This window comes from Myotis yumanensis, unplaced genomic scaffold, assembly GCF_028538775.1.
Source record: "Myotis yumanensis isolate MYYU_CA2020_CCGP unplaced genomic scaffold, mMyoYum1.0.hap1 SCAF_16, whole genome shotgun sequence".
Classification (NCBI taxonomy): Eukaryota; Metazoa; Chordata; class Mammalia; order Chiroptera; family Vespertilionidae; genus Myotis; species Myotis yumanensis.
This window is the reverse complement of record NW_027223767.1, coordinates 11,554,645-11,575,440: the sequence shown is the minus strand read 5'-3', so window position 1 is coordinate 11,575,440 and position 20,796 is coordinate 11,554,645. Positions and strand designations below refer to the sequence as shown.

The following is a 20,796-nucleotide window of genomic DNA, read 5'->3' as shown; positions in this document are numbered from 1 at the left end:
TCGCTTCTCCCTGGTGTTACCTGCCCTGTCCTTGTGCGTTGGCTTCAGCCCCGGGGGACTGTGACAGGGCCGGGCTGTGAGGCCAGGCCAGCCTCCCGCTGGCGGGAACTGCTACTGTTTTCCTTCTTTCTCGGTGTTCAGATGCATTGCTTCAGCTATAACAATGTTCAGTGCTGTTTCTTTTCATGCTAAGTGTGAGGCTATGGGACCAAAGAGGGGCCATTTTAAGGCTTTGTCCCATTTTGACTGCAGTTCTGTGGCCATAGCATGACTTTGGACCCTTGTCGTACAAATGGTTGGCAAATGGAGGATATGCAATGTTTTAAAGATGCTAGACCAGCGGTTCTCAACCTGTGGGTCGCGACCCTTTTGGGGTCAAACGACCCTTTCACAGGGGTCGCCTAAGACCATCGACAACATATATAATTACATATTGTTTTTGTGATTAATCACTATGCTTTAATTATGTTCAATTTGTCACAATGAAATTGGGGGTCACCACAACATGAGGAACTGTATTAAAGGGTCGCCGCATTAGGAAGGTTGAGAACCACTGCCCTAGACTAAAATGAGCAAAACGGACTTTTAAAAAAAGGTATTTGTGCGGTGGTTGAGTTACAGTTCACTGTTTTGCACACCGAGGCTGTCTCGCAGGTGCCAGTGGGAAAGTCTGGAAGTGAAGCCTGGGGGTCCAGGCTTGAATCTCACAGACTCCCCTCTTTGACCGGTTAAGTCCCGTGATTGGAAAGGGGCTCCTAGGAGATGGACTTGTTTTTATTTTATTTTTGTTCATCCTTGCCCGAGGATACTTTTCCATTGATTCTTAGAGAGAGGGGGAGGGAGGGAGAGAGACACAGAGAGAGAAAAACATCGATGTGAGAGAGACACATGGATTGGTTGCCCCCCTCACACACCCCTACAAAGGCCAGGGATTGAGCCTGCAACCGAAATACACGCCCTTGACCAGAATCGAACCCAGGGCCCTTCAGTCCACGGGCCAGCGCTCTAACCACTGAGGAAAACCAGCGAGGGCAAGAAACGGGCTTGTTTTAGAAAGGTCTGCCTTTGCGGCTGTCCTGGCAGCTGGCCGAGAGCTCCCGGGGTGCTGAGCCCTTAGCGTCGCCAGTCAGGAGAAGCCTGGAGCCCATTTGCTCACCCCAGTCTCTCCTCAAACCCTCTGCTGGTGGATTTGTGGTGAATATTTTAAAACCAGAGTTACACCTCAGCTGGTTTGGCTCAGTGGATAGAGCGTCGGCCTGCGGACTGAAGGGTCCCAGGTTCGATTCCGGTCAAGGGCATGTGCCTTGGTTGCGGGCACATCCCCAGTAGGGGGTGTGCAGGAAGCAGCTGATCGATGTTTCTCTCCCATCCGATGTTTCTAACTCTCTGTCCCTCTCCCTTCCTCTCTGTAAAAAATCAATAAAATATATTAAAAAAAAATAAAAAATAACCAGAGTTACATTTTTACCTTTGACCAAAAGAGTGTGAAGTGGGGGTAGAATTCCCCATCTGTTGCTTATCATTTTAATGGAACATTAATACTCCACCTGAGGAACCACAAAATGGCTTGTTTTGGGTTTTTTTTTGTACAGCCCAAAGCTAAGATTGGTTTTTATATTTTTAAAGAGTTGTGAAACCAAAAAGAAAACAGGCAAATGTGTGACAGAGGTCTTATATGTCCCTTGATAGAGTTTGCTGACTGCTTGCGTCATTGGCCTGAGCGTGATATTCCTAATCTTATTGTGAAACATTGCCCTTCGGTTATTCGTGTGTTTCTTTTTGCAAACTTTCCTTTTCCCCTTTATTTTTAGAGGTAGGTTGACTTTGGACCCTTCATAGGGGTGCCGTACATTTCCCGAGTGTGTGTGTGTTCCCAGGGTTTTTCATGGAAGCTTATCTCACTACCAAGTCTTCGTTTAAGCTGGCACAACGTACAGATTGGGCTTTAGAGAACGGCACCTGATTTCAGGTTGCACAATCAGAGTCTGAAAATCCATGGTCTCTTACCCCTTCCAGGATCTTATATTTAGTTGATGCAGGGCCAGCCTAGCCCTTCTTGGCCCTGTTGGGGAGGGAGGGGCGGAGGGATGCTGCCCCCTTGTGGTGGCTCACTGCTCATCTTGCCGACTTGAATCTCACCTGAGGTTGATTCCCTCAGGAGGCTGGCCCCCTTTTTAGTTTTTTTCTTTGGGGGACGCTAAATACTTTGTTTGTCTGTTAAACAAGTTATTTGGAAGTAGCCAACGGTCAACTTGACAAGTTTTCAAGTTAGAGGAAATTTCCTCTGTGACGCCTATCCCATAATTTAACTTTAGCCCACTCTTTTTTTTTTTTCTTGCTTTAACTGCTTCATTCTTTCTTTAATTATTTTATTCGGGTATAATTTACACACCATAAAGCCCACCCATTCCGAGTGTGAAGTTTAATGATTTTTGGTAAATTTATCGAGTTGTGAAACTATCACCATGCTGAGGTTTTATAACATTTCTGCCACCCCAAGCAGCTCCTTTATTCCTACTAGTAGTCACTCCCCACTCCCACCACTAGCCACAGGCAGCTTTTGGCCTCTGGAGAATAGCCTTTTCTGGACATTTCGAGTCAATGGGATCATGCTTTTGCATCCGGCTTCCTTCACTTAGCATAGTGTGTTTGCGTTTCATCCATGTTGTAGTAGCTTGTATCAGTAGTTAGTCAGTACTTAGTTCCTCTTTAGTGTTGAGTAATAGTCCGTTGTATGGCTGTATCACATTACTTTCCCCAAGTTGATTGGTTCCACTTTTGGGCTATTTTGAGTAACTCTGCTAAAATACTTGCCTATGAGTGCTTGTGTGGATATATGTTTTCATTAGGGGAGCAGTGTGGGGGGATACATACCTAGGAATGGAAATGCTGAATTATATGGCAGATTTGTTTATCTTTTGAAGAAACTACCAAACTTTTCCGAAGTGGCTGCACCATTTTACAGTCCCATCGGCAGTGTAGAAGGTTTCTCGTTTTTCCACACCCACGTCATCACCTGATAGTGTCTATTATAGCAATTCCAGTGGTTGTGTACTCACCGGAAAGCCGCAATGGGTACCTCATTGTATGTTTGTTTTGTTGTAGTTGTTCTTATCTTAGAAAGAGGAAGGGAGGGAGAGAAACATCGATGTGAGAGAGAAACGTGGGTCAGTTGCCTCCCATATGCACCCTGACCAGGGATCAAAACTGCATCCTGGGCATATGCCCTGACTGGGGATCGAACCCGTTAACTTGGCATGTCGGGACAATGCTCCAACCAACTGAGCCGCACCGACCAGGGGTCTTTGACTATGTTTTTAATTCTACATGAAGTTTTAAAAATATTTAAGATATTTACAATTCCGACTATTACAGACTCTCAAGCACTTGGATATCTAATGTGACAGGACAGTATTGATGAATTTCTTTTCTTTCCTTTTTTTTTGGTTAATCCTCACCTGAGGATATTTTTCCACTGATTTTTAGAGAGAGTGGAAGAGAGAGGGAAAGACAGAGAGAAACATCGATGTGAGAGAAACACATCGATTGGTTGCCTCTTGCACTTGTCCTGACCAGGGCCCAGGCCAGGGAGGAGCCTGCAACCAAGGTACGTACCCTTGACTGGACTCAAACCCGGGACCCTTTGGTCCACAGGCCAAAGCTCTATCCACTGAGTGAGCCAAACCGGCTAGGGCATGAATTTCTAATTATCTGAAAATCCATGGACTCTTATCCCCTCCAGGATCTTATATTTAGTTGATTCCCCTCGTTTCCTTCCGTTGATTACAGTTGCATTATAAAATAGGATGGGTTACAGATGTGCATTTTGTGAAAGCATGCGTCCACTCACATTTGAACCTGTTTCTATGGAAAGGAAAAGCAAACAAATTATTTGCTTTTGGCATCATACGTGACTAAATTAACTTAGTCATGTCAGCACTCACTTTACATGAGCCCATCGCTGTCCTGAAAAAAAAAATTAGGGTCCTCTTATTAAGGAAGAAGGGGGAGTGGAGGAAGGAGGAAGCAACCAGAGTAACCAGCACTGTATTACTGAAAAGGGCAGCAGGCATGCATGCAATAGGCTCAATAAATGTGTTTAAAATCATGGGGAATTAATGTCTTACCGGTGGATAAGAGAGTTGACAAAGAAATAAAACCCAAAAATATTTTTAATGCCCCGAGAATTATGTTTTTCATGTGCTTAAAAGCTTCTTGTGTCTGTATGTAAGGATTCAGAGTGAGTGCTAGACAATTCTGCTTCGGGGTCGTCCCGGCCGTGAGGTTCAGTGGGTGTGAACCCAGGTGACCCCAGGTTCCTGCAGCAAGCGGGGCGTTTGGTGCTGTGTAGCAGTTACTCTAGATGCCCCAGTGTCATTGCCACACTTGGGTATAGAGGGGTGAGTTTGGCTTTGTGGCAGGTTACTCCACTGCTCTGTCTGCAACCATCATCAGTGCTGAGATTCTCATAACATGTTTGAAACATATTGTTTGTTTCTTTTTAAAAAACTTTTAATTGGTGTATTATACATGTACCAAAACACGTTAATATCATGGTTGAACAGCTCTATGAATTTTCACAAGCTGCATAATCTTCCCCTAGATTTAAAAACCAAAGACAAAAATCAAAATACATGATTGGAACCGAGCACCCCAGAAGTTCCTTTAGGCCTCCTTCCTGTAATGACACCCACCCCCTCCTCCCCCTGCAAGGTAACCACTTGCAAATAAAGGAAATCACGATTCCTTTAGTGCCTGGCTGCATCCACTCTCCAGTTTGTGAGATTCACCTAGATCAGCGGTTCTCAACCTGTGGGTCTCGACCCCTTTGGCGGTCGAACAACCCTTTCACAGGGGTCGCCTAAGACCATCCTGCACATCAGATATTTACATTACAATTCATAACAGTAGCAACATTACAGTTATGAAGTAGCAATGAAAATAATTTTATGGTTAGGTCACAACATGAGGAACTGTATTTAAAGGGCCAGAAGGTTGAGAACCACTGACCTAGATGGTTGTATATTTTAAAGGGTCATTCCTCCCTATGACGGCACAGTAGGCACTTGTCGAAACCAGCTGGAATATGTTTGCACATTCTGCTGTCATAAGGGTTTGGGTAGTTCACAGCTTTGGGAAATTAAGAGTAATGCTGCTTTGCACATTCTTGTAAATGTCTTCTGGGGAACATGTGTGTGCCTTTCTGTTGAGCATTCCTGCACTGAATCGCTGGGACATCGGGATGCTTATACTCAGTCTTCTAAATGGAGCGCGCATCGGATGCTCACACCTGCCCTGGGAGAGTCTGCTTGCTCCCAGCCCCACCCACCACTGGTATGTTGTGACTTTTCATGTTAGCCTCTGGCGGATGTGTCCACAGCACACAGAAAGCTCAGATGCTTCTGGTTAGCCCGCAGAGTCTGAGAGCTCAGAGGCAACAGAAGGGCCACCTGGTCAACCTCAGCGGTTGCTGGGGTTTCCTCAGCATCGATGGAAAGCAAACAAAGTTGAGGAGATATGTTAGTGGTCTATGCCAGCATCATCACCACCTGCCCTAGGCATCCCGGGAGATACACAACTTAGGGACAGTGGCAAATAAAAACTCCTGGTTCCAGTTGGTTATTGGCCTGGTGTCCAACACCCTTTTTGTAACGCTTGCGTAGCTGGGTTCGAGGAACGCATGAGCAGTACAAGCAAGGGACTGACAGTTCATCTGCATCCTGGTTCCTCGTTGGCAGGGCAGACGAGGGGGCCCACTCTAATGCCAAGGTAAGATGGTTCCTGAGACAGAAATGTTGCTTTCAGGGGCAGCCCAGCGGTCAGTAGTGGCGGTTCCCACTCCAGCACAGTGGCAGGAGGGCAGACCTGAGGTGCTAGAGGGATGCAGCAGCCGCCACCGGGGTTCCCACCTCCTGAGAGACAGTGCCCTCTGCCCCCCCCTTTACCCCCCACCCCTCCCCCAGGCCACCAGCGTCCCACGGTTCTGAGTGGTCAGAGTCTGGGCCTGGCCTGGTGCTGCTGCATCCTTGGCTGCCCTCGCCCCACCCCACCCTCCCCACCCAGGTGCCCGGGCGCTCCTGAGGGCTGAGCCCACCCCTCCCCCCCCCAAGCCTGAACCCAGGCACTGCTCCAAGTTCAAGTGTATCCCGCTGTGGTGCTGCAGCCCGCATGCGGAGTCAGTGGACAAGAGGCACCCCCTCTGGGGGCCCAGACCTACAGCTACAGCTGCAGCAGGAGGAGCTGCACCTCCACGCCAACCAGCTGTCCAGCCCTTCTTCCAGCGCTGAACCTGCACAAGCTGGGCCCGAGCGACTACAAGCTCCAGCGGTTGCCCTGGAGGCGGCCAAGTTCATGCAGCTGGCGGAGCTGGGCATGTCCCAACACACATTCCCGAGATCCCCAAGAGCATCGAGTTCTGCAAGGCCCTGGGGACTGCGGGCCACAGCGGGAACCCCTTGTGCAGCCCCCGAAGGCTCCACTCAGCCTGGCTCTCCTGGCCCTGAATGCCCTAGCCTTGCAGACGCTTCCCCGGGAACCTGGGCAACCTCGCTCACCTGGTGGCCCTGGAGCTCTGTCTGAGCCCACTCAAGTCCCTGCCTGCGGCCTTGCCCTTTGAATCTGGGAGGCAATGATGTGGAAGCGCTGCCTCGGGTGACGCCCTCGGGTGGACGGTGGCTGGACTGGACCCAGCTGCCTCTGGTGCGCCTGGATGTGCGGGAGACCCGGCTGGACGCTGCCTGGGGGCTGGTGCTGGCGCTGCTCCCAACCTGCTGCTGCCCTAGGCCCCGCCGCAGTGGCTCTTGGCAGCCGGGTCAGCTGACGCAGCTGTCCATCCGTCCATCCGAGGGTGGGCCAGAGCCACCTGGGGCATGAGGACTGCGAGAACTCGTCAGAGTGGTCCTCACAGAGACCCCGCTGAGGGCCCTGGCTGCTCCTGGGGCAGCTGGCCAAGCTGACCAACATCAGTGTGGACCGGAACTGCCTGGAGGTGCTGCCCCCCAAGATCGGGGCTGTGAGGCACTCAGTGTCCTGTCCTTGAGGGTCAGCCGCCTGGCCATCCTCAGACACACTGCCGGCTGCGGGTACTGGACGTGCCTGGGCACTGGCTGCAGAGCCTGCTGTTCCCACAGCCCCCCAACTCCAGGCCCCGTGGCTGCCTGAGAATCAGGCACAGCCCCTGTTGCGCTTCCAGACCCAGGACGATGCCCAGGCCGTGAGAAGGTGCTCAGCGGCTCCCTGCTGTCCTGGGACCCCACCCAGCCTGGAGGACAGGGCAGCGGAGCAGCCCATCTGAGAGCTGAAGGGACCCCCTGCTCAGCCGAGTCAGTGTCATCAAGTTCCCTCAGGCCCCTCAGGCAACGAGGACACGGGAGGCAGCTGCCCAGAAGCAGGGGCGGCAGCATCAGGCCGAGCCTCACCCCAGCAGGTCGGTGACCAATATGGGTGTGGAAGAGCCTGGGAGCGAAGCCTGCAGGCTCGGCCCCGTCCTCCAGATGGCGAAGCTGAGCGGCACCCACAGAGCCCTGGGAGTTGCCCTGCTCCCCCAGTGCAGGCCCTGGAGGCAGAGAAGGTGCGCTGTGGAGGGCGGCCAGGATGACTCACCGCTCGTTCTCAGCAAGTCCCAGGGTGGACGGGGCAAGTGTGGGCTCCTGAAGCAGCCGCCCGAGCCCCTCACACCCCACACCCACCCCCTTGGAAGACCTTGACCCCCAGACCAGCACCTCCCCGACCACCTGTCTCTAGATTTTGCTGAGGAGCTGAGATCCTTGGAACCGTCTCATAGGCTGTCGCCAGATGCCACGGGCCCCGGGGAGGTGACACTGCCCAGCAGCTGCCACCCAATGTGGCCAGGACGCGGTGTCCTGGGCCCGGTGCCCGCCTAGAGGGTCAGGATGGGGCCCTGCCAGCTCCAACACCACCCTTACCCAAGTCTTCTAATTTGGGTGTTAGTGTTTTAGAGAGATTCCTCAGGACTTCTGCCCACCGATTAACTGCACCCTCCCCAACCCCTTGGCAAGATTGTAACTGGTGATGTTTAGACAACCAAACACTATTTTGTGGTTTAAGGAGAATAAAGTTGACAATGTTTTACCTTCAAAAACAAAAGAAATGTCGCTTTTGTGATTTTGTTCTTACTCGGTGAGATCAGATGTGAAAACCTGGTCATGTGCATCACAGAGGTTAGTTACCGCTTCCCTGTGGCTGGAAGGGTAGGCTTCCGCCAGCCGAGGCCAGTTCACAGGCGCTCAGAGAGGGAGCTCACGTGCGCACTGCTGGAGGGAGGGGGGAACGACCGTTTCTTAGCAGCCATTTATCCTCTTTGATTAAGAACATTGTGGTTGCAAGCCCAGCCGCCGTGGCTCAGTGGCTGAGCGTTGCCCTATGGACCAGGAGGTCATGGTTCAACTCCCGGTCAGAGCTCATGCCCGGGTTGGGGGAGGGGCAGTAAAGGACGTGGGGAGGGGGGCCCATTAGGGGGCATGTAGGAGGCAGCTGATCAATGATTCTCTCTCATCATTGATGTTTCTATCTCCCTTTCCCTTCCTCTCTGAAATCAATACACACGTATTTTAAAAAACCCAAAAACGTTGTGGTTGCCCATCAAGGTAGACTTGAGAAACATCCTCCTGGCGTGTGTGTGTGTGTCCTTCGCTCTTGCTTAGAGTTTCCCTCGTCTTGACCACTGTTTCCCCTCTGGTCAGCAGGGGAACAAAGGGCCTGTGAACCAGGACACTGCCTGGCCCGACACTCAGTGCTTTCTTTCCTGGAAGTGCAGGTGGCTTCAAGAGAGACAAAAAATGTGCATTTTCTGGGTCAGTCACTTCCTGAGGAAAAAAAAATCCAGATGCTGAGAAAGGTGAGTCTTCCTTGCCGGCTTAGAACCACCCAGTCCCAGCTTTCTGCTGGAGTGAGGGTTAATCGTGCAGCGCAAGGAAGTGCCTTTCTAGATAAAGCGCTAGGGCCACGTTTCTACAGGCGGTTGAAGATGGTCCATGTTGATGTCACGGGGGTGGGGTATGTGAGCTGATGTGGTGTGATTGTGTGCACATGCGTGCGTCTTCCCCCTGGAGTTCTATCCCCCTTACAGAGCAAAATGGCATAAAAAATCCCGTTACCATCGCTTTCTGGGTGGTGGTGTGTCCTCGTTCCGCCCTAACTGGGTGCACTGCGATGCCACTCTGACACTAACCCCCAGAGGCACTATCAGAGCCCACAAGTCAGGGACCCAGTCCTTGACAAGACTGCCCTTTCTTCAGACACCAGCCACACCTCGGCGGGCCCCAGGCCTCCCACATTTCCAAAGCATGGGCTATAAATCCAGGGGCTCCCATGACACCTTAAGCTTGACATCCACTATTAATGACTCACAGAACTCAGGAAAGCTCTGTACTTGTTCCAGTGCTATAAGGCTACGCGTAGGCTGAGGTCTGGGAGGGCCCGGGAGTGGAGCTTGCATGCCCTCTCTCTGTGGGTCAGTCTCTGTCTGCCCTCCCCTCTCCTCGCCTTTGACCTTGGTTATCTTATGGCAACATGATCATACCTGTCTGAGCATCTACATTGGGTGCAGCATTTATGTAACAGATAAAGCAATAGTAGCAACGTGAATATACCTCGTGTTTGGAGGAGTGAGTGTGGGGTACATCTAGTAGGTTTTTAGTATTTGACTATCCACATCAATCTTACAATTTTACCAACAATGCAAGTGATTGTTAGAGCCTATTGCAATGATGGTAGACAGAACCTGAAAAATAAAGGTCAAAGGTACTGGCACATTCCTGGAGTTCCTGTTAGTCATCAATAATTAGTCGGTCCATCATCATATCATATGATGAACATGTCCCCTGGGGCAAGGCCACACAGGTGTGCAGGCTTCAGGTTCCAAAAGAAGGAATGGTCTCAGCTTCACCCTCTCATAATAGAGCTCAGAGCCTTTTGTGAACAAGATTGGATTTCTCTCATTGCATAACCCATGGCTCCATTCCTTTACCCTCAGCTGTTAGGTCCCCTTCTCCCCATCCGTACAGGACTAACGGGTGGTTTCTACCACTAGGCCATACGGGTACATGCATCATTAACCCCATTTGTGCCAGAAAATACAGCCCACACAGTCAGGGCCACAGGGATTCTGACATAAAAGGGTAAAAGCATATTTATGATTTCTTGCCTAGGAATCATGCCTGCTTCTGACCATTGTAGTTGCAGCCCAGTTCTGGAATTACTACCTCAGGTAGGAAAAAGTTGTGATGTGGGGAAGAAAGAAAAATATATAGTCATGCCATTATCTCCCCATGGTGGGAAGAATGGCATAGTCATACCGGCTTCCTGTCCCCGCCCCCCCCCCCCCCCCCCCACACCCAGATCCATCAGAAAAGCAGAGGGATCTATCTAGTGGGGACACACCCTCAGCACCCCCATGGTGAGTGTGAGCAAACACTCCCGAAGACATGTAAACAAGCCCAGCTGTTTTATGTAGGTATATCTCCAGCTGTTTTAATTGCTTTAATTGGTCGGTCCAGTTACCTATGGAACCATTACTCTGAGTATGAGGATGTGTCCCTGGGTCTAAGAAAATGTAACTTGGCGGCCTAACTTGGCTCAGGATCTTCTGTTCTGGCTCATTTGCTGTGCGCTGAGCATTCGTATCCACCACCTGGTACACATGGTCCAGAGTCTGTCTATTCCTGTCAGGGCCCATGTCTAGCCCAGGACACTTCTTTTCTTCTTAATCCTCACCCAAGGATATTTTCCCGTTGGTTTTTAGAGAGAGTGGAAAGGAGGAGGAGAGACAGAGAGAGAGAAACAGGCTCTTGGTCACTACCCGCAAGCCAGTACGAACCCAAACACAGAGGCAAACACCACGCACTTTGGCCCAGGGTCTGGTTTATGTTTACCTTCTTTGTTCAGAGTGGTGGTCTTCTAAGCAGGAAACGATCTGTTCACCTTGGAGTGCAGCCACCCCAAAGCCAAGCAGGTCGGTGTTGGTCAAAGAAAAGCTGTTTATCGGGCACTGTCCACGCGGTAATAGAACCAGGCAGCTCCTGGTGTGGCCCCAGGTCAGCCGTGAGGGGAAGGACGTACCTGCTTAGGAAGATGCCGAGTAGCCCTCTGCACCCCCTCCTAGCACCCCCTCTTAGCGTGCTCCTGTGCAAGCCTTTTCCATGTTTACTGTGGAAGCCTTCTGGCACTGTCCACCCCCACCCCCTGCCCCATAGTCATCAGTTTCATAGTCATCCTGTCTGCAGATGTTGTCTTTGCAAGCAGTGGTTCGGGTACAGTGCTGCTTAGGCCCAGTCCGGAGGTTATTGTGCCTGTTTAACCTTCAAAAAGCATGAGGACTGAGACTTGCAAGGCAGTTCCTCAGGATGGCAGCTCCACCTCCATTTAAGGTGGATTCATTTATTTTCATGTTACAGTGTCTTCCCAGCATTCATAGGTTGAACCCCCAAGGTGACGGTACGAGGAGGTAGGACCTCTGGGGGTGGGGGAGGGCAACGAGGCTTAGATGACATCATGAGGGTAGGGCCCCCATGATGGGATCGGTGTCCCTGTAAGAAGAGGGGGGCCAGAGCTTCCTCTCCTCACCTTGTGAAGACACGGCGAGAAGGTGGCGTCTGCAGACCAGGAGGAGAGCTCTCCCCACATACAGAATCTGGACACCCCAGCCCCCAGAACTGTGAGGAATGAATGCCTGCTGGTTAAGCCCTCCCCCCACATGGTATTCTGCTAGGGCAACCTGAGCTAAGACGGGGGCGGGGGGGGGGGGCGGGGGACGGGACTGTGGTCTGAGCTGGGACACAGGTGTGTGCCTGCTGCACAGAAGAGAGAACTAAAGTGACACAGCGGGGGACAGTCCACCACCTGCCTGTTATCAGTCTCAGTAAAGAAGTAAACGGAGACAAGCCCAAGACCGTCAAAAAGATGAGTTTATTCGGTGATAGCGAGGAATTGCAATTTGGGCCGTGTGAACTGTAAAGCTACAGGGGAGTCTGCAGAGGGTTGGGGAGGGTGGTATTTGTGAGCAGGGAATGGAAGGCGGGAGAGCTCAGTTGGAGTCTGTTAAAATGGAGAACAAATGGAGACCAGCCTTGAAAACGCGCTGCAGACAAACAGCTCAATTCAGTGTGTTTTGTGAGATTAACCCAACCTGGGTGGGTTTTTGTTCACGCCTCTGGAAAGCATAAGCAACACTTCCCAAGGTTGATGCGAGGCAACCCCTAACCAGCTCCCTCTAAGAAAATCCCCGTGTTATCGGTTTCCTAGCCAGGCATTTATGGGAAACCAGTCTCTCTTGGTCCTTGAGTTCTGTTTTCCTGACTCTGCATGGGGTTTCCTATTTCACACTTCTGGTTCCATTTTAGATGGAGATTCCATCACACTGCCTGTGCCCCCGGGGAGGTGGGGACCATGTCCCTTCCCCGGGAGAACCTGAGGTAGGGGCAGGGTTGGGGGAGGAAATAGAAGGGGAGGAAACGAGAAAGGAGGGCGCAGCTTTCTCCCCAGAAATGTAAGAAGCCCTCTTCCAAGGGCAAGGGCCACATTCCTGTGCTGGAGGGGCGGCGGGGGGGGGGGGGGGGGGGGGGGTGATAGGGGGTTGGGAGTCTGAGCGCTGGGGAGGCACCCAGCTGCAGGCTCACCCTCATCTCCTGTGCGTGTGAGGCTGCGGGGCTGGACACCTCTCTGGTGCCTCCGCTTGGAGCAGATAGGGGTGTGGGCGGTGCCTCTGGGGGGCACATGGGCTGCAGGTCAGGGACCTCAGGTCTGAGGAGGGTGACTGACCACTACATTCTGAGCCCCAGAGGACGCTCCAGGCTGCCAGAAGAGAACAAACTGCTAAATTGGACATCATTAAAATGAAGACCATCTGCTTGTCAACAGGCACTATTACGGAAATGAAAAGACAAGCCACAGACTGGAAGAAATATTTGCAAAACATTTACTGGATCTGCAAAAGGACTGGTATCCAACATACACAGAGAAAACATAATTTGACATTAAGAACACAAACAACCCGATTTGAAAATGGGCAAAGTATCTGAACGGACACCTCACCAAAGAAGACACGCACTTGGCAAATAAACACACGGAAAGGTGCTCAACGTCACGGTCACTGGGGAGTCGCAGGTTAAGACAATGATATCACTGCACACCCACTGGCATGGGTACAACCCCAAATGCTGGCCACGCCAGGTGCCGATGAAGCCGTGGAGCCACAGGAGCGCTCACCCGCCTGGTGAGAGTGAGAAGGGGCACAGCCACTTTGGACGGCAGCCTGGCCTTTGTTTTGCAACTAAACATGCTTATACCAGATGGTTGAGTAATTGTGCTTTTTGGTATTTACCCAAATAAGCTGAAAATCCACGTCCACACGGAAAGCAGTACCTGAATGTTTATAGCGGCTTCATTCATAATTGCCAAAAATTGGCATCAACCAAGATGTCCATCAGTAGGTGAATGAATAAACAAATCAGGGTACATCCATACAATGGAATATTATTCAACAACGGAAAGAAATGAGCTATGAAACCACGAGAAGACATGGAAGCGCCTTAAGTGCATATTGCTAAGTGAAATAAGTCAATTGGAAAAGGTTACATACTGCATGGTTTCAACTGTATGATATTATGGAAAATGCGTTACAACAGAGACTGTAAAAAGATGATTCGCTTCTAGTATAATTAATAAAATAATGGTTTCAATTTTTTTACTATATTAGCCTATGCAGTATATCCATTTCTTTCATAAAATTGGCAAATTGTATTTTTGAGAAATTTCTTCATTTTATCCAAAGTGCCAAATCTATTGGTGAATGTGTAATATCCTTTTATTACCTTTTTTAGTGTTTATAGGACCTTTTTTCATTGATAATATTGATATTTCTCTCTCTCATCAGCCTTACTGGGGTTTATCAATTAGTATGTTGTTTTCTAATTTATAGATTTCTGTTCTTACACTTATTTCCTTCCTTCTACTTTCTTGAGGATTGATCTACTGTTCTTTCTCTGGCTTTTTGAGATGTAAATGTAAATAATTGATTTTTAGCTATTGCTCCAGTCTAAGATATGCTTTTTATGGAAATAAATTTTCTCAGAAGCATGGTTTTAGCATCCTAAGAGTTTCAATATCATATATTCATTATTAACCAGTTTAATATATTTTCTAGCTTCCATTTTTATTTTACTTATTTTTTTTGATCTGTGAATTATTTAGGGATGTTGTTCTTAATTCCCAAGCAGTTGGGATTTTCTCGAGATATATATATATATATATATATATATATATATATATATATATATATATATATTTTAATCCTCACCTGAGGATATATTTTTCCATTGACTTTTAGAGAGAATGGAAGGGAGAGGGAGAGACTGAAAGAAACATTGATGTGAGAGAGACACATCGATTGGTTGCCTCCCGCATGCCCCTGACTAGGGCCCATGCCCCTGACCAAGGCCAGGAGCCTGCAACCAAGGTACGTGGCCTTGACCGGAATCGAACCCAGGACCCTCAGTCCACAGGCCGACGCTCTACCCACTGAGCAAAACCAGCCAGGGCTAATATTTTTGATAGTCTAATTTCAGTGTAGTCAGAGAACATACTTTGTTTGATTTCAATCATTTGAAATTTGATATTCTATTTGTATTTAAAAGTAATGTGAATTCTGTCGTTGGGCACAGTGTTCTATTTCAGAAAGATCACATTTATTTTATTTATTTACTAGGGGCCCAGTGCATGAATTCGTGCACCTTGAAAGGAACTGTGGGTCGAGAGGCTGCGGTAGGCACAGGGGTGGGTCTCGGCCCATCCTCCACGCCCCCATCCAGTCCCTCCTGTTGCGGCCCCCTGTCCCCTGTCTGCTGGCAGCCCTGCTCTTGCTGCCACCACTCCCACCGGCCCCACTTGCACCCACTGATGGCACGGAGCAGTTGGGCCTGGTGCCAGCGCCAGCAGCGGGTGCAAGGAGGGCCAGTGCTGTCAGTGGGTGCGACCGGCGGTTGTTGCCCCGATCGTCCCTCAAGAGCAGGGGGTGGTGGAGAAGCCCTCAGGGGTGATCTGTGCTGGCAGCTGCCGCTCGCACCTGCTGATGGTGCCGAGTGATTGGGACCAGCACCAGCAGTGGGTGCGAACAGTGGCTCCAGCGTCCGCTGTGGGTGCAAGCGGGACTGGCGCTGTCAGCAGGTGCGAGTGTCAGGTGGGACTGCAGCCCATGGGAGCAAAGAATTTTCAGTAACCACCAGAGGCTCACCACAACAACAGCAACCGGCGCCCTGCCTTGGTCTGGCGACCCCGCTCACCTGCTCCACCATCCCACCACAGCCAATGCCCACCATGTTCCGCACGTGCCCCCTGGTGGTCAGCACACGTCATAGCGACCAGTTGTTTGGTTGGTTGGTTGTTCCAGTTGCTCTGCTGTTCAGTCTATTTGCATTTTAGCCTTTTATTATACAGGATAGGATTATTCATATTTTTAAAAATATGTTTTTATTGATTTCAGAGAGGAAGGGAGAGGGAGAGATAGAAACATCAATGATGAAAGAGACTCCTTGATTAGCTGCCTCCTGCATGCCCCTTACAGGGGATGGAGCCTGCAACCCGGGTATGTGCTCCAATTGGGAATTGAACCATGACTTCCTGGTTCATAGGTCCATGCTCAACCACTGAGCCACACCAGTCGGGCAAGATCACATTTACTAATTGTTTTCTCCAGATCCTCTATATCACTACTGATTTTTTGTCTATTTGTTCTATCAGCTATTGAAAAAAGTGTGTTAAAGTATTTCACTATGGCTGTAGAGATGTAGAAACAGTTTCTGCTTTATAGTTTAAATGCGTGCCATGGGATGCATACAGACTCATGGTTGTGGTATCTTTTTGTTGGATTGACTCTGATCTTTATAAAACATCCCTCTTTATCTTGTGTTTCTTGCCTTAAAAATGTCTGATATTTGGGTCCGGTGTGCATGGTGTTATCCTTTTAGTTTTTCTGTGTTCTTAGATTTAAAGTATGTCTCTCCTGAACAGTGTATAATTTTTAAAAAATCATTGGACAATACTAGGTATAGAATTCTAGGTTGATGAGGTTTTGCAGCCCTTTGAGGGTGTCATTTCGTTGTCTTCTGGCTTCTACTGTTACTGTTGAGAAGAGAGATCTCAGTTTTATTGTTGATCCTTTGATGATAACATGTATTTTTTTCCTTGGGCTGTCTTTAAGTTTTCTTCATTACCTACCGCGCCCTCCCCACCACCCCCCGTCCCCACAGGAGTTTGACAATGAGGTACTTGTGTGTTTTAAAATATAAACTCCAGACTTTATTGGAATTTCACCCTTTTTTCCCATTAATATTCTCTTTCTGTTTCATGAGCCAATCCGGGTACCACATTGCACTTGGTTTTCAGGTTTCCTGAGTCTTCTTTGGTCCTTCCTTGTTTTTTTATGACACCGACTGTCCGAGGAGCTGGTCAGATTATCCTGTGGGATGTCCCACATGGATTATCCAATATCTTCTTCGTTAGACTAGGGTTATGGAATTTTGGGAAGAAATCGGAAATGAAGTGAAGTGCTCTTCTCAGGTAATTTTGTTTTTATTCTGTAGGAGACTTGCTGAGCTTATTGAACTGGTGGATGAGATTTGCTGAGTTAAGAGCTGTTGTGCCTCTTCACTGTTGGCCAGTTGGATGTTAGGAGCAGATGCTGCACCAGTCCCAGGCCCAGGCCCAGGCCCGAGGAGGCAGCACCTGTCGCTGCTTTCCTGTCCAGGCTAACATGCCTGCCCAAGGTGCCTGAGGGACCACCCAGCAGACCGGAGCCCAACCTGCAGCTCGAACCCAGCTACTCTGAGCCCGACCTAGGCCCAGGGCTCCCTCAATGCCCTAGAGATGCCTGAGCGAGACTAACTGAGCATAGTCAGCGCACAGAGCATCGGTGTGCTTTCCTGTTCGCAATGGGGGCCGGTGCAGACCCGGGGCATCTCACGCTTCCTTCCTCCTCCATCTCCAGCAGCCGTGTTTGGAGCAGTTGTGTTTGGTGCTACGTACTCCTCCCAGGTCACCGGTGTGCTCCACCACCCCTTGACCTCCTCTTCTCTCCCTCCCCGCATTGAGCTGACTTTCCTTCCTCTCAGCAGCATGATAAGGCTTAAATGGAACCGTGTCGGGGACAACTTAAGCACAAATACATTTTCTACAGAGAAGAAAATTCCCCAAATCAACAAAACAACCCCCAAGAATCTTATTTCTGCTGTAGGTAGAATAATGTATGTGAACTGCCCAACTAGCAGTTAACTGTCACACAACAAAATAACTCTCGGTCATTAAATACAAGATTGATGTTTTATTTAACAATAATATTAAATTCAATTCATTGCTATGCTTGCTCATACAGTAGGACATCTTGTACACACAATAAAAAATAATATTGACAGCTGAAACCGGTTTGGCTCAGTGGATAGAGCGTCGGCCTGCGGACTGAAAGGTCCCAGGTTCGATTCCGGTCAAGGGCATGTACCTGGGTTGCGGGCACATCCCCAGTGGGGGGTGTGCAGGAGGCAGCTGATCGATGTTTCTCTCTCATCAATGTTTCTAACTCTCTATCTCTCTCCCTTCCTCTCTGTAAAAAATCAATAAAATATATTAAAAAAAAAAATAATATTGACAGTATAGAGCCAACCACTCTCTGGAGCCTGGCTGGGCGGGAGGAGTGGCGACTCCGGGTAGGAGCTGGCCCTGTCCACGTCTCTCCAGCTGTGAATCCTCTGGGCTCCTATCGGCCCAGAACCTTTGGATCAGGATGAAGCAGGAGAGGAAGGAGGGGGTCTGTGCGGGATACAATTGCCTGCTGGCATGGTTCCCTTCCCCACCTCCGCCAGTTCAAATCCTGGCCCCGGCCCTGCCCTCCACCCTATCGCCCTAGCCTTTATTTATTTGTTTATTTAGTATTCCTCACCTGAGGATCTTTTTTCACTGATTTTTAGAGAGTGTGGAAGAGGGAGAGAGAGAGGGGGACAGAGATGGGGGCTGGTCTGAAGGTCAGGAATGAAAAGTCTCATCCACATTTCTGGACTGAGCTCTGGACACAAAGGGTTTCCCAGGCCTTTGACAAAGGAAGGAGTGGGCCCGCCGGGCCGCAGGTTGGGAGAGGAGGCCTAACCCAGACCTCAGAGCACCAGGGCCTCTGGTCTTTCTCCTAGAAAGGATATGGAGCACGTTGGTGGCCGGGGCCCTCAAAGGTCAGCTCTCCTTCTACCTCGGGAATCTGAGGGGCTGTGTGGCCAGGCCCCTCTCTCCCTAAAGCCTGTTTCTGTCCCAAGCAGAGCCCCGGGGCCCCAGAAACCACCGACGCGCTGCCCTGCCCAGTGCGGGGCCCACAGCAGGACCCGGACCCCGCGCAGGCCTGTGTGGTTCTCCACCAGGAGCGAGACCCTCACCGCCGACCGTCTGGAGAGGCTCAGGAGAGGCTCAGAAGAGGCCGCTTCTGGGCTTTCTGTCCGGGGTGGGCGGGCGGGCGGGGTGCGGGGCGGTGGGTGCAGGGCCTCGCTAGGGCAGCGCCCCGCTGAAAGTCATGATGGGCAGGCAGAGGAGGGAGCAGAGATCGGGCGTGGCCTGGGCTGGTGAGTGGGGCGACCTCTGGGGCTGGGGGCCGAGGCTGCTCTTCTCGGGCTTGTAGCAAGGTGAGACCTCACACCTGTGGGGGCGGGAGTCAGGACAGGCTCACATCCCCCCAGCCGCTTCCAGGCCTCCGGGTGGGAACAGCACAGACCCTGACCCTTCCCTCCACCCCACGCAGCTGGGGCAGAGCCGCGCCCCTTCCTACCTGACCACACTCTGCAGGATCTTCCTCTCATCCTGGTCCAGGCACACCGCAAAGGGGCAGATTTTGGAGCCGATAATCTGTACCTTGTCCACTTCGATCTGCGAGGTGCTGATCTGGAGGGAAGGCCCAGGTCAGCCCCGTGGGATTGCCCGCTACCCTGGGGTGGGGTGGGCGTTGGTCTGTCAGCTCTCTAAGGCTAATGGCCAGCGCAGGGGAGGGGTTCTGTGGACGGCTCAGGCCCTGGCCCCGCCCCAGCCTCTGCCCTTTCCTGAGCCTGGAAGAAGCAAATGCCCTCCAAGGAGAAGTTGTACTGCGCTCACGTGCCCCCCGCCCTCCCGTCCCCCTGCAAGAGCCCTGGGGGTCCCACAGCCCGCTCTGCCTCTGACTTAGGGCAGAAGCCTTCCACACCACAGATCCTCTCACAGAGCCCCCCTTTCCTCCTAACGCCCCACAGCACCCCACATGTGTGCACACCCAAACCTCACCCCTCCCCCGCTTCCCTTCCCCCCACAGCCCCCCACAGCCTTGGACACTCCTCCTCTCACACAACATGCCCACGTGCACACACACAGGTGCATACTCACCCCCAGTCAGTCTCCTGAGGGTGTGGCTTCAAGGAGAGGGAAGCCCTTACCTGGTTAAAGCCCTTCTTGGATTTGGGGTTTTGCCTCTTCACCACTTCCGTCAGGTTTAGCGTCAGGGACTCTACACCGGAGTCTGAAGGGCAGGGATGCTCAGGCCAGGCCCAGAGCCCCTCCCCGCCACCACCCCTGCGCTGCCCGCCCACCCGACCAACCTAGCTCCTCCTGCTTCCGGCAGGCCTTGTTGAGGTTGATGGAGGTGCAGAGCTTCTCCATGTTACTCCAGCGACTTCGTCCGCTAATGGCCCCCTGCAAAGGCAGCAAACCAGGTCCTCTCTCAGCTCGGGGCCCGTTGCCTGCCACCTTCCCTTCAAAGAAGAGGCCCAGATTGCCCGGGCCCGGAGCTGCCTGTCGTGGGCACACCCAGGAGCTCTCTCTCCTTCACCCAGGTCTGCCGGCTCCTTCACTGAGACCCCTGGCCCCTGTAGAGACCTTGCTGACTCCGGGGAGGGCGTGATGTCGCTAGCGTGGTCCATGGGTCAGCCTTGTGAGCAGGTCATAGGACGCGAGAGCTGAGAGCACCTAAGGGGTGGCCTTGATGACCTCCTGCTGAGTCCAGAGTGAGGAAGAGAGGGGCCCACAGGCCTGGAGCTCCCGGCAGAGCCAGCCTGCCACCCCCTTTCATGGGGGACCTCCATGTTGCCAAATGCAAGAGGGTTTCTCGGTCCTTGGTCAGCTTCTGTTCACCCCTCTCCTCTCCCGGGCTTTTGTGAGGGCACACGCCTGGTTCCCCACCACCTTTCAGCTGGGCCTCTGCTCAGCCCGACACCCTCCTCTGCCTGCAGTCACATGACACAGGCCTCAGGACCTTCTCCTGGCTCCTCCGCTTTTTGCACTTCTACTTTCTCCATTAGGGAACCTCGACCACCTATACACCCCTCCTCATACTTCATGTCTGAGTTCAGGCCCATCCATCCAACTGCCTACTCTGGCTTCTTCCTTCTGCCTCTCAAGGGCACTGCAAACTCACATGTCCCGCATGCATTCCTGATCTGCTGCTACCGGACCTGGGCTGCTTCTGAGACGATGCACTATTAGTCTCAGAAGACTGAAATCCGGGAGTCCGGGCCGCTCTTTTTCCAACCCATCCCTAAGCCCTGCTGCTCACATAATCCACATCTAGCCCTCGTTCCTTCCCAACTCCACCACCACCAGCTAGACCTGGCTGCCACATTTCTCTCCTGGAAAACCACCGGAGCCTCCCATGGGCCTTGCCATGTCCCCTGTGGACCCTCCAATCTGTTCTCCACAGAGCTCCCAGGGGGCACCACCCCAAACTTAAGCTCCTTCCAAGAATACCCATTGCTCTTATGACTGGAGAAACTCCTCTCACTATCATTAAGG

General features: G+C 51.3%; 1 protein-coding gene across 3 annotated transcripts in view; it reads right to left on the bottom strand.

Annotated features, from left to right (window-relative positions):
• Positions 1-17,228: 17,228 nt before the first annotated feature.
• The window catches only part of PIK3R5 (phosphoinositide-3-kinase regulatory subunit 5), a 71,272-nt gene continuing 67,704 nt past the window's right edge, over positions 17,229-20,796 (bottom strand). For all 3 annotated transcript variants that reach the window (XM_070394190.1, XM_070394192.1, XM_070394191.1), the window contains exons 16-19: positions 19,608-19,701; positions 19,446-19,528; positions 18,812-18,924; positions 17,229-18,682 (exon numbers count right to left, since the gene is read on the bottom strand). In XM_070394190.1, coding sequence (XP_070250291.1) covers positions 18,535-18,682; positions 18,812-18,924; positions 19,446-19,528; positions 19,608-19,701 — 438 coding nt within the window. In that variant the 3' untranslated portion in view covers positions 17,229-18,534. The remainder of the gene's footprint in view (positions 18,683-18,811; positions 18,925-19,445; positions 19,529-19,607; positions 19,702-20,796) is intronic.